This window comes from Trachymyrmex septentrionalis, unplaced genomic scaffold (genome assembly GCF_001594115.1).
Source record: "Trachymyrmex septentrionalis isolate Tsep2-gDNA-1 unplaced genomic scaffold, Tsep1.0 scaffold88, whole genome shotgun sequence".
NCBI classification, from domain to species: Eukaryota; Metazoa; Arthropoda; class Insecta; order Hymenoptera; family Formicidae; genus Trachymyrmex; species Trachymyrmex septentrionalis.
The window spans coordinates 392,080-407,701 of record NW_017306070.1 but is presented as its reverse complement, the minus strand read 5'-3'; the positions used below and the strand labels follow the sequence as shown (position 1 = coordinate 407,701).

General features: G+C 32.0%; 1 protein-coding gene across 3 annotated transcripts in view; it reads right to left on the bottom strand.

Annotated features, from left to right (window-relative positions):
* LOC108755561 (protein RRP5 homolog) overlaps positions 1-6,487 on the bottom strand; it is a 7,258-nt gene extending 771 nt beyond the window's left edge. Inside the window, exons 1-4 of one of the 3 annotated variants that reach the window (XM_018498643.1) lie at positions 6,410-6,487; positions 5,143-5,202; positions 3,659-4,223; positions 354-3,578 (exon numbers count right to left, since the gene is read on the bottom strand). In XM_018498643.1, the coding sequence (XP_018354145.1) occupies positions 354-3,578; positions 3,659-4,223; positions 5,143-5,202 (3,850 nt within the window). In that variant the 5' untranslated portion in view covers positions 6,410-6,487. Of the gene's footprint in view, positions 1-353; positions 3,579-3,658; positions 4,224-5,142; positions 5,203-5,873; positions 5,916-5,948; positions 6,087-6,409 lie in introns of those variants that run through there. The other 2 variants (XM_018498644.1, XM_018498645.1) reach the window with 2 other exon arrangements.
* Positions 6,488-15,622: the final 9,135 nt, after the last annotated feature.

Below are 15,622 nucleotides of genomic sequence, written 5' to 3'. Positions count from 1 at the left end.
CTCTAATATGAAAATGTCGAGGAAACAATTTAAAAATTACGAAAGATGAGATAAAGATGTTTTCTCGAACTTCATGCTTCTCTCTCTCTCTAATAATAATAAAATTCAGCACTTTCACATTTTACCGTTCCTAAGCGTATAAAATTCTAGCCCCGTCATTCATAATTTTTAAACTATTCCCAATTAAAAACTATCATAGCCTCGACATTTTCATATTAGACTTTCCATCTTAAAATATTACAAAAAATCTGTCTTCAAATTAATTTTTTTAGCACTGTGTGTGTGTGTGTGTGTGTCGTGCGCGTGCGCGCATGTATTAAAAGTTACAGCAATATATATGTATGTGTACTTACGCTGAGATGCAGGCAAAGATTGCAATGCCCGTTGCATGATTTGGCGCGATTTTTCTTTCATGCCGATTTTCAATAACGCGGTGCCACAGTCGATCCATGTTTGGGAATCTTGTTTGAACTTACTGATCACAGTACCTATTAATTTCTCAAGTTCGGTTTTTCTACCGGCATCCGCGTGTACGGTCAACATGTGCATATATACTTTATATGCGTCGTTTGTCCTCACAGCTTCCTGGAATACATCATTTAAAGATTCGGCGGTGCCGTATCTGGATTCCAGATTCAGCCATGCGTTCCATACATTCAAACGTTCATTTTCTTCTCTGAAATTGATCGTTTTGATTGCCCGTCTTGCGACCGCTCTCGCCTTGTCAATCTCTGTTGCTTGCAGATGATATGCCATATATTGCAGCCACACTAACGAGCTATCAGGGCTCGACAAAATTAATCTGTCGAACTGATCGATCGAATTGGGTGCCTGATTGCTCACCAAAGCTTCCTCTCGCTGACGAATCTCGCGTTCTTTCTGTCGTTCCTGTTCCCGTCGTTCACTCGCACTCAGTTTCTTTTTCTTCTTCTTTTGTTTAAGCTCTTCTTCAAACTCTTCCTCGTCATCGCTAGACGTTTCAACATTAGGAAAAGTGGTCAATTTTGCTTTGTCGTCCCAAGAAAATCCAAATTCCGGAACACGCAATCGTTTCGCTAACTTACTCGCTTTCATTTCACTTTCATCGACAGAATCTTCGTCCGACTCGGAGAGAGAATTTTCATCTATATCTTTTATTTTACTTTTCTCCTCTTCGACTTCCATTTTAGTTTTCTTCTTATTTTCTTTATTCGGGACTTGCTTCGATACTTTCTTCGAAGCTTCCTCCGGAGTTTCCTTAAGTGATTTCTTTGGTGGATTTTCAAGATCAACATCGTGTCGCTCAGACATCTTTTTTCTCTTCAATTGTTTGTTCTTGGTAGAAGATAGTTCTGTTACGATCACATTCTTTGGAATTTCGAATGCAGACTTTAGCATACAAATCGGCATAATATCAGATTCATCTCTCTTCATTATAACGTACAAGCGAATCTTAGCGTGAATTTTATAAGGCGTTAGATCGGGAAAAATGTCGTTCACATGTCGACGGACAGGTAATGCTGCCAAATATCCTGCACCGTTACGTTTCACGAGAACAAGTATCAACCATTTAGTAATCATTAGAATCTCTGCTTTTAGTGCGATTCCAGTGGGTAATTCTGGTAGTAATTTTTGTTTCGAACTAATGCTGTTTATTATTCTTGGTAGCAAAGACACATCGACGAATTCATTGATGTAATCTTTCCACAGAATCGTACCAAACACTTTGTCCCCCACTTGAGGATTGCCGCAATAATGATCCTTGCGTACTGTACCCATCAATTCATTGCTTAACTGAAGCACTAGACCATGTTCAGTTATCTTCTTGACAGTACCAATAATTTTTTGACCTAAAATTGCCGAAGAGATCGGCTTGTTCTCGTAAAAAGTGTTTTTTGCTAGCTCTGATAATTTGCTAAAGTACAAACTCAAAACATCCACCGCTGTCATCATCTTGACTTCATATTCAGATGGGCTGTCCCATATATTTTTCAATGACATTGTTAGAGTCAGTTGTTTCTCTCGCGTATTGATAGCTATGATTTTAACGAATAATATCTGATTTGTATGCAACATTTCGAAATTGCTTACGTTTTTGTACGGTACAAATCCCAATTTACAGTAATTTTCAATCGGCAAGATAACTCTTATGCCATCTTGCGATATATCTCGAATTGTGCAGGGAATGCAATCTCCTACTTTTAATGAATCAAAGTTCATATATTTCTTTTGCGTCGTAAAAGTGCGTGACAATATTATAGTCGGTTTTGTGGCAAATACGAAAGCTGAGATTACATCTCCAGGACTGCATCTTGATGCCAGTAAACTGCCGACTTCAATGCATGGAGCCATATGACCCGATGGTAAGAAACCTGTCACGACGTTTTTATTATCTCCTTTTTGTATCTTCAAGTATATTCCTTTAATAGATGATTCCGATACTGTTCCTTCAATTATTTCTCCAATCGACAAGCTAACGGATTGTTTCTCTTCTTCGGAAACGATTCTTAATGTCATTCTACATTTATCTTTTTCTACTGATTCAACGCACACTGTAACTGTCTGTCCAACAGAAAAATTCCAATTCATATCATACGTATCGCTATTTAATGTAATCCGTGGAACCCATCCTTTTATCATTCCGTAAAATCTTACTAATATACCATTCTTATTTATTATACTGATCGTACCATGATATTTTAATCCGCATTTAGCTTCGCCAAAATCATATAAAACTGGCAATTTGCTCTTTATTAGCGACTGCCTCAGCGTGAATTTTACTTGATTAATCTTATTTGTATATAAAACTCTCGCTTCGACATTGTCTCCGACTTTCAATTTATGCAGAGCGCTTAAACCACTGTCGGATATGTGTTCCAGTGGAACAGTTCCCCAAATCTTTCCTGCTTGTACATGTATGTAGCCACGAGATGTTTCGATATGTGTAATGGTCACAGGAAGGATATCGCCTATACTGAGATCAGAAGGTGAAAAATATTTTTGCTTCAAAATTTCTTCTTCCATTGTACAGACATAAAAGTGTTCCATCCAGCTATATGCGAGTACTCTACACCTATGTGTGGAACCTTCTTTGAATTCGACTGGAATTTTAGTAAATGGAACATCGGTTCTTCGCAAAGAAATATATCCACGTAGACCAGATTTAGATAATTTGAAGATTATTCCGCTAGATTCTCTGTATAGAACTCTAGCCTTGTTTATAATATTGCCTACAGGTAATTTTTCCTTTTCAGATGTATCAGTCAACAGACTAAAATACGCTAATTTTACAGTTGGTAATATATATAATAATGTGCCAATCACTTCCATATTATCCACATATGTGGATAAAGGATTATTTAAATAAATTCGATTTATATATCCAACGTTATTTTTCCCAAACCTAACTTGCAGGCCATTAGAAAGCACTTTTGTTATATAAAGCGATAATTTTGTTCCTGGTGTTAAAACATCTAAAGACGTTATGTCGTGTACGTTAGCACTGTCAATCTTGTTTCTTTTAGTTGACAATTTGATAACAGACATTTGATCTACTGTTTTTATTTCCTTGATAGCACACAAAAGTTGAGAACCTGGAACTATATAATTTCTGATATTAACAAAATATGTTATAATATGGATATGATATTAATTCATTATATAAAAATTAGTTACTTACAATATTGTTTTCCTTTATCAATATCTTCAGTAGAAAGAAATGCTCTAACATTTGCTACACCTATGTCAATTATATAACCATGATCCTCTATACTTTTGACAGTACAAACCACTTTCATATCTTTTACAAGATAACTAGTATGGACATATTGATTTATTAATTGCGGTTCCATAGATAAACTACAAGACCATTTATCTTCAACATTTATACTTTTTACATAACACGTCACATAATCACCAAGATTAAATAAATCTGGTAAAGGTTTGAATTCATTCGATTGAACATCTCTTGCATTAATTATATCTTGCAACAAATTAGTGTAAGATTGGCTGAGATCTGTAGCTTGTACTTTTCCTAGGAATCCACCTGGGAGAGACACTATTAAATCATATTCCGATACTTCAGAAACCCGGCCAAGGAGTATCAGTCCTTCACGTAGCATAATTTTAGATAATCGATCTGCAGTAGTAGTAATAAAATTTATGTCTTTTATAATTACGTTGTCATTTTCTTTTTTCGTCTGTGTTTTACGCTTCTTCTTGGGTTTAAACTTCTCCTCAAATGGCTAAAATCAAAGTATTTATTATCAATTGCATCTATATAATTGTACAGCTAAATTTTTGCATGTAAAACTATACCAGTAAAATATTGATATAAAAAATGTTAATATATATCCAGATATATACATACATATTAATTTAATAAAAAATACAGATTCTAACATTTTTACTCTCCACAAATAACATGGAGTCTTTAAAATATGAGGTTTATGTTTAAAATATAATAATTTATGTATATCTAATATAAACTATGTAAATTATGCTTTACATATCATTTATGTAAACAATCTATGGGTCATCAAAGTCTATGTTCCTTATCATTCCACTGGACTGTATTAAAACTTCTATTTTGCTTATATATTTTTATTTATCAATATTAAAGTCAAATATAATAACAGTCATAAAACTTAATTATATTTTTTTGTGTTATATTAAACAATTTATAATTATTTACATATTTTATATTGCTTACCATATATTATCTATATGAAAAAAGTTCATATAAATTAATATAAATAATACATAAATATTCTATGTGAATGTAATCTTGAAATATATAGCACAACTCTACTTTAAAAGCACTATTAATATTTTGATTGTAAATTCTGATAGATAAATTTAAATCTACAAAATATAAATAGCATACAATTAAACTTCTATGATTGTAAAAACTCATTTAAACTTTGTTAGGTATACCATATTTTTTCAGATTTTTATATAATCCAGAGCAGTAAAAAAATTTTTTTTCTATTTATCGAAAACCCTTACTACTGATGGAAAAGTTAAAATTCCATATTGCAGAAGGTTAAATAAAACATTACATTTTCTTAATTTTTGTTCTTAAAATATTAATTTATAAAATGTATAAATTAAAATAGATTTAATTCAGAAATAAAGAGACAGAGACTGAAATTATGTACTTACATCTGCCAATCCTTTAACTTCAGGTTTTTTTCCTCCTCGAGGAAAACTTTCCAGTGTCATCTATATAAATATTTTAAATTATTATTTAAATTGATCAAAAGATTATCATTAGGCTGATTTTATAATGAGTCAGTAGCTGGTAGTCCTAAATCTTATCAGGCAATCGAATTTGATCAACAGCCAACTTGTACAACTAAGATTATCGATTTTCTTAAGGATGTACTGGCACTAACATTGACAATAATTCGAAAATTTAATAAATTAGTTCTATTTATCCAAAGATATATGTAAAACCTGAAGTCAATTCTCTATCTAGTTCACGAGTTATCCAATTTAATTTTGCACGAGTTCTTATGGATTATCTCTGGTGGAAATAAATCGCTAAAATCTATATCAGTAAATTTATATCTGAAAATTGTTGAAATGGGTTAATTGATAAATTTTAACGATTTTTAGCGATTTCAACGATTTATTTCCACCAAGCAGTAACATATTCCCACATATATCAAAATTATAAAGTAGCAACATTGCCAATATTCTGAAACTTTAAGAGTAAATAAAATTTTGAATGGATCACATAACGTCACTTCGAAGTTATGTAGTCTACTACTCAAAACGTGACAACTCAAAAATATCAATAATACGAAGATTAATTTACATATCTTTTTGATTTTTAAGTACCATGTCTAATATACATTAAATATTATTAATATGCGTCTTTCGTTTCTTACAGTTAATTTCAAGGAAAATTTATGTCCAAAAATTTTTATCGACTACAAAAATAGAAATATATTCATTTATAATACCAAATATCACATCAACTGACATTATTTAGGTTCTATACATATAGAATGATATAGCGCATATTTTAACTTATAAAAGTATAAACTTTCATTAATTTCAAATTTGAGTAACTTTTGTCTGGGATTGTATAGCCAGAACATCCTGACTAAATTCAACTTTATTTTGTTCCCATTAATCGAGCTAAACGATTCAATACAATGTTAATGAGAAAAATCGTAGTTATCTATTTAGGATTGGTTAAGGCTTAAGATTTTCAACTATCGACTCATTCTGAAATTAGTTTTAGAATTATGATAACATCTATAATATGACAAAATATTTAAAACGGCGATAGGTTAGATTAATTAGATATGTTATATTCTCATCTCAAGAGACGTTGAATCAATAATTATAAATTTCAAACATATTTTTAGAAATATTTTATTGCAATTATAACATGCTACTTTTTAATTTATATAATTACCTTGTCTATATATATAATATGTATATATTAAATAAATTATATCTCTATAATTTATACCAAAAGCACATAGGTGCCCGGAAGACTAAGTCACATTAGAGAAAAATTTGAGAGAGGACATGACGGCCCAAAATCTGTAACCGCAGAATGCTGCCGCGCACTACTGCCCTCTGACAAAATGGATGTAAACTACATAGCAACGTCCACTTTTCTTAGGGTACATCGTCCATTTTTCTAATGCGATCGACTTGCAATATACAATAGATCGACTAATATAGAATCGGCTTTAAAGCGTAATCTGTAATAAGTCCAGATCGTTATACGGACAATAGCACTCTGATGTAACCTCCGACGGGTTTTAGTTGTTACTCGTTATCTGTTAAAAAATTATTAATACAAAAAGTTCGAAAAATAATATCACATTTTTGCTATACATATATAATATTAAGTACTATTTTACGATTTCCCACGCAAAGGAAGGTTTACCCTATCTGCCCTCGGGGAAAGGTAAAGCAATGAATTTATATTTTTAAAACAGTCAACTTAGATTTGTGAAGCAGCAAATTTTTGTTTTAAAGCAAAGAATTTGTGTTTACAAAGTAGAGAATTTGTGTAACCTTCAATGCCATTGATGTGATAAATTTCCTAACCTAAATATTTGTCAAGTTTAATAATTATTGTCTCGATTCATGAGACAGAGCGACACTTTTTTTTACCAAATTCTTTTATTTTATGCAAAAATGCGTTGAATGAAACAAATTTGATCAAGATCGGAGGTGAAGTCTCTAAACTCAACAATTATCAAAATTAATTTGTGTTTTGAAGCAGAAAATCCGTGTAATTAGAGCAGAAGATATTTATTTTAGTCCATTTTAACTTCTGCACTTACTATATGTATATGTCCTTATGTTCCTGTATGCCATCGATAAATTTCATAATCTGAACAAAGGTAAACTGTAACGATTAACATCTCAATTCGCAATGCAGTGATAATTTTTTTTCTATCAGATTCTTTCGTTTCATGCAAAAACATGTTAAATAAGCTTAATTTTAGTAATTTTTGAGCTGCGGTAGCTAAATTGTATATATATAATTATAGATTTATAATAACAGATAAAAATATAAATTTTAATTTACTATTTTTCGCTATAATGATCGCTGAGTATTTACAATTATTACTATATCATCACTTTGTAAATGCCTTTATTTACAGTAACATTAGACGACCGACATACGTAATATGTGCTGTCTTCAAATTTTACTAAAGCAAACATTGTAATGTAAACTATAAGAATGAAAATAGTATTTAATATGCAATATGTAAATTGAATAGCATGTAGGGAATTAAACGTAAATAACAGATATAATTGTATAAATCATGTGTTCTAGTATCTAATGACTGATTCTATAATATTTAAAAGTGTTAAACCGGTTAAGTGTAACCACTGATGAGATACTATTAAAGATCGACATTCTCATAATGAAATCTTCCACCATGAACATTCTTACGGGAGATTAATTGTCGGTGGAAAATTTACCGTGAGCTCGTAACGCCGTCAATAATGTTGCGGCCAGAGTAGGAAACAAAATGAAAGCAGTATTGATAAGAAGTATTGCTATGTATTATTTAATAGAAAATTTGTACATACAGCAACACTAAAATCTGTAAAAATTGTGAAAAGTGAATATAAGAGTTTATCGTAAAGTAGAAATTAACGGATTTCGATTAAAAAAATAACTACACTACTAAACAAAATTTAAAAGTTTGGTAAATATTGACAAAACGGGACTTAGCCACGAAATGACTTTAATTTTGATGTATGTTGTCAAGATTATTGAAGCTGGGTCCCCTTTTGTTAATATTTATCAAAAGTTCACTTATTCTATCCCTCAAAAAGAGATATATTTTAAGATAGCGTAACCTTGTTAAAAATCATCATAGCGAGACGTCTAAAAAAGCATTTTATAGTTTGAATTAATCTCTATTTTTCAGATATGTAAGGAACATAAGTATTCGCAAGGATTGCGTTAGTTGATGCTCCTTTTTGTTTATTATTTATTGATAATATTGATAATTATATTTGTTAACTAAATTAATTCAGAATTATTACGGCGATCTTCTAAAATATTAATCACAAATTTAATAAGTTAAAACATTTATTGAAGAAAATATCATTGGACATTATTAGTATTATTTTACATGCAAACTCTCTCTGCGAAATAAGAATTCTGCTACATATACCGAATGTGTAAGTCTAAAATTATTGTTTGCTTACCGACTCTTATTTTTCTGTTCTTTATTTTAAATAATTAAACCTCTGGAAAACGTTCTCCGAAAAAAAGCGTTTTGAAGAGAATATTAATTTTTATTTTATACCAATATTTCCTGACATGGTGACCTTAATTGCATTTAAGACAACTGCCGTAATATCGGAATGCCAGATGCTAGATGCCTCACGCAGAATGAGGTGCCGCGTGATGAAGCGCGAATGGTAAAGTTGAACGAGTACACGAGCGCGACGAGTATGGAAGTATGACACGCTACATGATATGTTTACATTTTACAAGGTATACTTTATTAATTGCAGTTACATATATGCGTTTGCATTTTTTTTTGCTCCACATGCAAATTACTTACACAAATGCTCCATAAAAGGAAAAAAGAAAAGAATGTACCGACGATTTTCGCATAGCCTCTCTATTTGCGTGGCGTAATATGAATATATATACAGGGTGTCCGGTAAGTTTTGACGAAGCGCTCGTGTGTAGATAGAACGGACTAAACTAAGTCGAAAAGTCCTCTATCATTTCGCAATAGTTAACAAGATATTAATTATTAAAAATCGCTAAATATTGGTTTTCAATAATTTTTTACTCAAATACTATCAACTTTACAGAAAAACAGAAGGAGACAAAAATTGTTTATTTTCTTCTTATAAAGTTCAGAGAATTTTTTCAGAATTTTTAAATAGTACTTTCTCATGTTGGTACACAAATAGTTGCCAATAAGAAAATTATTATTATTATTATTAGGTGTTAGGAACTCGAAAGCTCATTGCCGCAAATACCAAATCCCGCCACTGTTCCCGTCCCTGAGCAAGATCCCTCCATTTGTGACCCTCGTACCCCATTTCGTTAAGGTCCATTCTAATATTATCTTCCCATCTACGTCTTGGTCTACCCAATGGTCTTTTCCCATCCGGTTTACCAATTAGTGTTTCATATGCAGTTCGATTCTCATCCATACGCGCCGCGTGACCTGCCCATCTTAATCGACGGCGATTTTATGACATTAATAATATCCGAACTATTATATAATTGATGTAATTCGATTGATGTAATTCACTTCCAATAAGAAAATGCAATACTAAGAAGTTGATAAAAAATTTTGAAAAAATTCTTAGAACTGAGAAAAAATAAACAATTTTTGTTTTTCTGTAAAGTTCTCACTATTTTTCTGTAATTGATAGTATTTGAGTAAAAAACTATTGAAGACCAATATTCGGCAATTTTTAGTAATTAATATCTAGTTAATTATTGCGAAAATTGCAAAATGGTAAAAGACTTTTCGACTCATCCGCTCGCTAGCATCTACGAACGCTTGGTTAAAACTTACCAGATACTCTGTGTATATATATAATTTTTTCATTTATTTATGTATTTATGTATATGCGTGAGTCCATAAGAAATACTTAATCGTTATCGATATTCATAATCTACTTTGTCATGATCATGGTCGATGTCGCATTTAAGCACTGATCGACTGTATTTCCTCTTGTTTCTTTCTCTTTTTTTCTTCTTTTTCTTCTTCTTCATACGATGTGTAACACTAATCTAGATCACAGTCGTTTCCGCTTTGCAGTCGAGTAAAGAGATGCGATTAATGCTCCGATGAATGCGGGTGAATGAGGGAAAGGAAGAAAGAGAAAAAGAGAGAAAGAGAAGAGAAAGAATGTGTGAGCGAGAAAGAGAGAGTGAAATGGGCGATGGTTATCATTGGTTATCATTCATTATTTTCGATTAAGCAAACAATCTTCCCCTCTTTCTTTCTTCTCTTTCTTCGCGGGTTCGAAAACTGGCAAGATGATAACAAAAATCTGAAATCGCGCTTTACTTATTTACAATGAAATTCGTGTTCTCGTTAAATAATCTTTTCTTTTCTTTTCTCTTCGGGTGAGAATGAATGGAACTAAAGGAGATTCGATTGCTGTTGAATCCGAAATGAAGAAGGACAAAAGATGAAAAAGAGAGTTAATCTTCTTACTATTTCTTTCCACATCTCTTTACATTTCGAATTTAAATCAAAATCGAATCTTTTCTAAATCCATCTTCTCCTTATAAGATTTTTTCCTTTTGGCTGTTTTTCTTTTACAATGACCATGCTTCGATGAGGATGCTGGCGCGTGTTACATGCATATGTAAGTAATGCCATTATTTACAGAAAATGCGCACATTCATACCACGTTTACCTTCCGCTCTAGACTTTATTATGTAGGCGACAAACGATGAGAGCGAGTGATTTCTGTTCTCTTTTCTTTTCGTGAAAAACACATGACGGGATGATACCGATAGAGTATGCCGATTAATCGAGCCGATTATTGAGAAGGAAATAAAAAAACTGTCGGAATATGTTTTTTTCTGTATCTTGTTTTGCTTTTTTTGTCGAAATTTTTATTAACGAGAGAACAACAGTTGAGTAAAAGTTAAATCGACTAGAACATTAATTAGAGTAAAAAGACCATCTCTTCAGTTTAAGTAAAGTCACAGTTTCAACGTAAAATGTAAAAGGTGGGAAGGAATAAAAAAAAAATGAAATAAGAAAGAGAAAGGAATAGCAAAGAAGAGAAAATCTGGTGGAAAAAGAAAGGAAAGAAACAAAGAACGAGAAGTAAAGAAAGGCAGAGAGACAAGTGAAGAGAGCTGGCGACAAAAGTGTTCGTATCGAAGTTCGATCGGTGAAGGATCACCGGATCACGGAATAAACAACAGAGACGGATAGATCGAGATAAAATTGGTAGATAAATAGGTAGAAGATAGATAGACAGACAGACAGACAGAAAGAGTGAGAGATCATTTTTGTAACTGTCCTAATCTAATTAGTCGTAGAGTATAGGAGAATTACCAATTAATAAGAATAACCATGATAATCATAATAATTCTAACGTCGTTAGTATCGATAAGTATAATAGTTTAGCTTTTTTTACTTTTAATAACGTTCCAAATTCCCCACTTTGTTTTTTTTTTTTTCAATTTCATTCTTTTTCACCTACTTTTGCTTCCTTAAAACTAAAAACGAGTCCTAGCACGCGTTCGTTTTCGTAAAATCTCATCACATTTACAACGGCAATTATCGTGTTTCGGTATGTGTAAGGCCGCGTTTATTTAATCGATATCGATATCGATATCGTCGCACTAATAAATCATGCAATTACGCGCTTCGATGGTCGCTGTGACGTTAAAGTGGCGAAACATTCAAGCAACTATTAATCACGCGCTCATCGTGCTTCTGAACTATCCTTGTTTTCTCTTATACTCTTTCCCTTATCAATTAAACATAAAATGTTGTAATCTTCAATACAAAAATCAAGTTTAAATTAGTATAAAATCAGCTTTTTAGTCAAAATTAAAATTAGGTTGTGTTATCTATCAACATAATCGAAAGTTATCTTGCTAATTTTTACTAACTAAAAATCTTTTAACACTGATAATTTGTTTTCAATTTGGATTTCTTCATATATATATCTGAAAAAAAAAACTGATTCAGTAAATTTTGGCTTAGTACAAGGAAAAATTCCGAAGCGTGATAAAAGCATTTTCATCGAGCACTGATGCATTTCGCGTATCTCGATTTAAAAAAGAATACATTAATCAACACAAATCGAAAATCGAATGCAAAGATGTAGCTTTCATCCAACGCCATACGCATTTTCCTTTCCTCGGTGGAAGATTCACCGAAAATATGTAGTAATAGGAGAAACTCGTGTAATATCGGTTGCTCTTAAGTTTTTGTATAACTTAGGCTAGACTTAATAAAAATTAAAAAAAAAAATTATTTGAAATTCAAATCACATTTAATAAAAGGACGAAAATTATTTTACCTTTAAAAAATTGGAAGATATAAAAGATTAATAATTAGCAAAAAGGAACAGATTAGAATTTGAGATTGGGGCAAAAGTGTTGTTTAGTATCGGCCCGCTATAAATTCAACAGATTTTTAGGCAAAACTGACTAATAATACAGCGACAAGTCATTTAAATTTTAGAAAAAAATTTAGAAAACTTGATATTGTAAATTATTAAGATTATATATATCACATATGAAATATATAATGTTTTCCTTGTAACGTTCAAAAAATCATATACATATCCCAGTCAGAAATGATAATGGTATCAACATCGAATCGCCAATTCGATATCGATTTCATTATCATTTCTGACTGGGACGTTCGTACGTACGTCTGTACGTATGTAGTCAATATATAAAATAGTAGGGTGCATCTTGCCGTGCACGTGCAGCGCTATTATCTAAGGGGATAAATGAAAATTAGCTTTGGCCGATACCTATTCATATATAAGCTGGCCGATATTACACGACTTTCCGCTACATATAGAGATTAAAAGAATTCTAATACGGAGTACAATTATCTCATCCTTTAGCAAACTAACATGCACTTGTTAAATTCTAATGCAAAATAGGAAAAGAGAAAGTTAGAGAGAGAGAGAGAGAGAGAGAGAGAGAGAGAGAGAGAGAGAGGAAGATAGAAAAAGGATAGAGAGATAATTGAGAGAGAATAAGGGAGCTCGCTTTTCGTCACCCTACTTTGTAAACATGCGATGCATCAAAAAATATTTTGTCAAGTTCGAAAGTCGACGATGAAAAGCATAACATCGTCCTTAAGAATTTTCTTTCTGGGCGCTGAAACAACAGGCTTTCAATTTTCAAGCCATGCGAATATTTTTGAATACGATTTCTTGCTTTTGTTACTAAGCGCGTGACAGAACGATCCTCTTAGCCCGGATCCTGACAACAGAGCTTTGGCACCGAACGCTGATTCGCGAAAACCGGTTGACGGGGGTAAATTTTACCCCCACAACCGACTTTTCACCAATCAGCGTTCGATGTCAAAGCGCTGTTGTCCGTACAAGGATCCAGGTCATCCAGGCTAAATCCGTCGGATTTCCGTGCTGCGCTCTCGCGCGAGCTGTCTCTCTGTTATTTTGTACCATAAAAAATTTACTACTTCCCGTTTCGCCATCGCTAAAGTATATACAAACGAATGGTAAATCCCTCGCCTCGCGTTCGCGCGACTACCGTTTTGTAGTGTTTCTTTTCTTCCTCCTCGTACATTTAATTTTTACTGCCTTACTCGTCGAAGTAGGATGAAAAATGTGTCCGTCGCTAACCAGTTGGAAAATCGATACTAAATAAACAATTTGGCATAATCTATGTTTATCTTAAATTTAATTTTATATGCATATATGTATGTGTATATACACTCCAAGCCAAAAATTTGGAAACACTAATAAAAATTTAACATTTTGAGAGTAATTATTTATTCAAATATCTGTAACAGCATTTTTAACAGTATAAATCTTTAGATTATATGATTATACATGTTTATATATATTTATATATGAAATATTTTTTTTCTGGGATATATATTGTTTAAAAACACATTGTTGTCAAATTAAAAAAAAAAAGTCAATTTTTTAAGAAATGTTTTCAAACTTTTAGCCTGTAGGTAATGTGTGTATACAGGGTGTCACTTTTCAAGAAATTTATATTATATATTCTTACTTCAATATCCCGTAATTCCGAAACTGTTCGAAATCAAACATATATGTTTATTACAATAGATTTTCGATTTGTTTTCATATATGTTAAAGCCGCTGTAGTAGTTTCGGCCCTGTGTATATATAAACTACGTAAATTATTCGAATCTAATCTGTGAAAAAAAATTATACATTTTATCCCAAATATGAATTTCGGTTGTGAATTAATTTTGTATCTTTGTTAAATTGATTATATATCATTTTCTCGTTTCTTATAATTCATCGTTTTTAAATTATTTTACGTAAATAGCGTAAATACTTCTTAGAATCTGAGGTAGACAGAGAAAGCTCAAAGAGTTTGATATGAATACGATCAGAGAAAAATCTAAGAGAGGTGAGGGCCTTTTTCTTGTAACCGCAAAATGCCCCCGCGCATTACTGCCCTGTAAAGAAGTAGAATTATTGATGTAAATTACACAACAATATTCATTTTTTTTGCGGTGTTCCCGATGGAAATAAATTGCTGAAATCATTGAAATTTCTATCAATTTGATCGATTTTAATAATTTCAGCAATTTCAGCGATTTATTTCCATCAGGAGCACCTCAAAAAATGGATATTGTTGTGTAGTTTACATCCACTTCTGCAGAGGACAATAATGCGCGGGAGCATTTTGCGGCTACAGGAAATAGGTCCCTCTGTTAGGTTTCTCTCTGGTTTTATTAAGATTTGTCTCACGCGTTGAAAAGCAAAAATATACAAACTAATTTAATGGACGAGATTGCTGCAACTCAAAATAGAGTAAGGATTTTTTCAGGGATATACATTTTTCATCCTGCTTCGGTATTATACTTTCGCGTTTGATGCACTTTCAAGAGTTCATATATCATATATGAATGTTATATCGTGAGGTTTTGAAAATATATGCATCTCATAATCGAGAGACAAGGCTTTCTTGCAATATAAACATACATAACACTTGTTTTCTCACAGGACATTAGTAATATCGACGTGTCATTGACGACAATAATGAGAAAAAATAAAGCTCTCTAAAGAAGATATATTCCTTTCATCACGATTAAAATGTAGATTGAAAGTATTTCATCGAATAACTTGTTATCGATTCTCCAAGAGCCACTCTCAATAGCAACTTTCGACAGTAAACTTTTGTAGTAAATACGATCAGAATTGCTCCCAAATTTGTGACCATTTCAAAAAGTTTCACATGTATTAAGAATTACTCTTAAGAATAAAAAAATGTCAAATAAATGCATATAATAATGTGCATTTGGTGCATACTGAAGAATTTTACTTTGCAGAATATGAATAGTCCTCATACAGTTCTTATATAAAAAGAATTCTTCACTTACCGTCGGATAAATAAGAATTTTATAACGTTATCTGTTAAATTAAAAACTGAGTGCGACTCTCGCTATAAAAATTC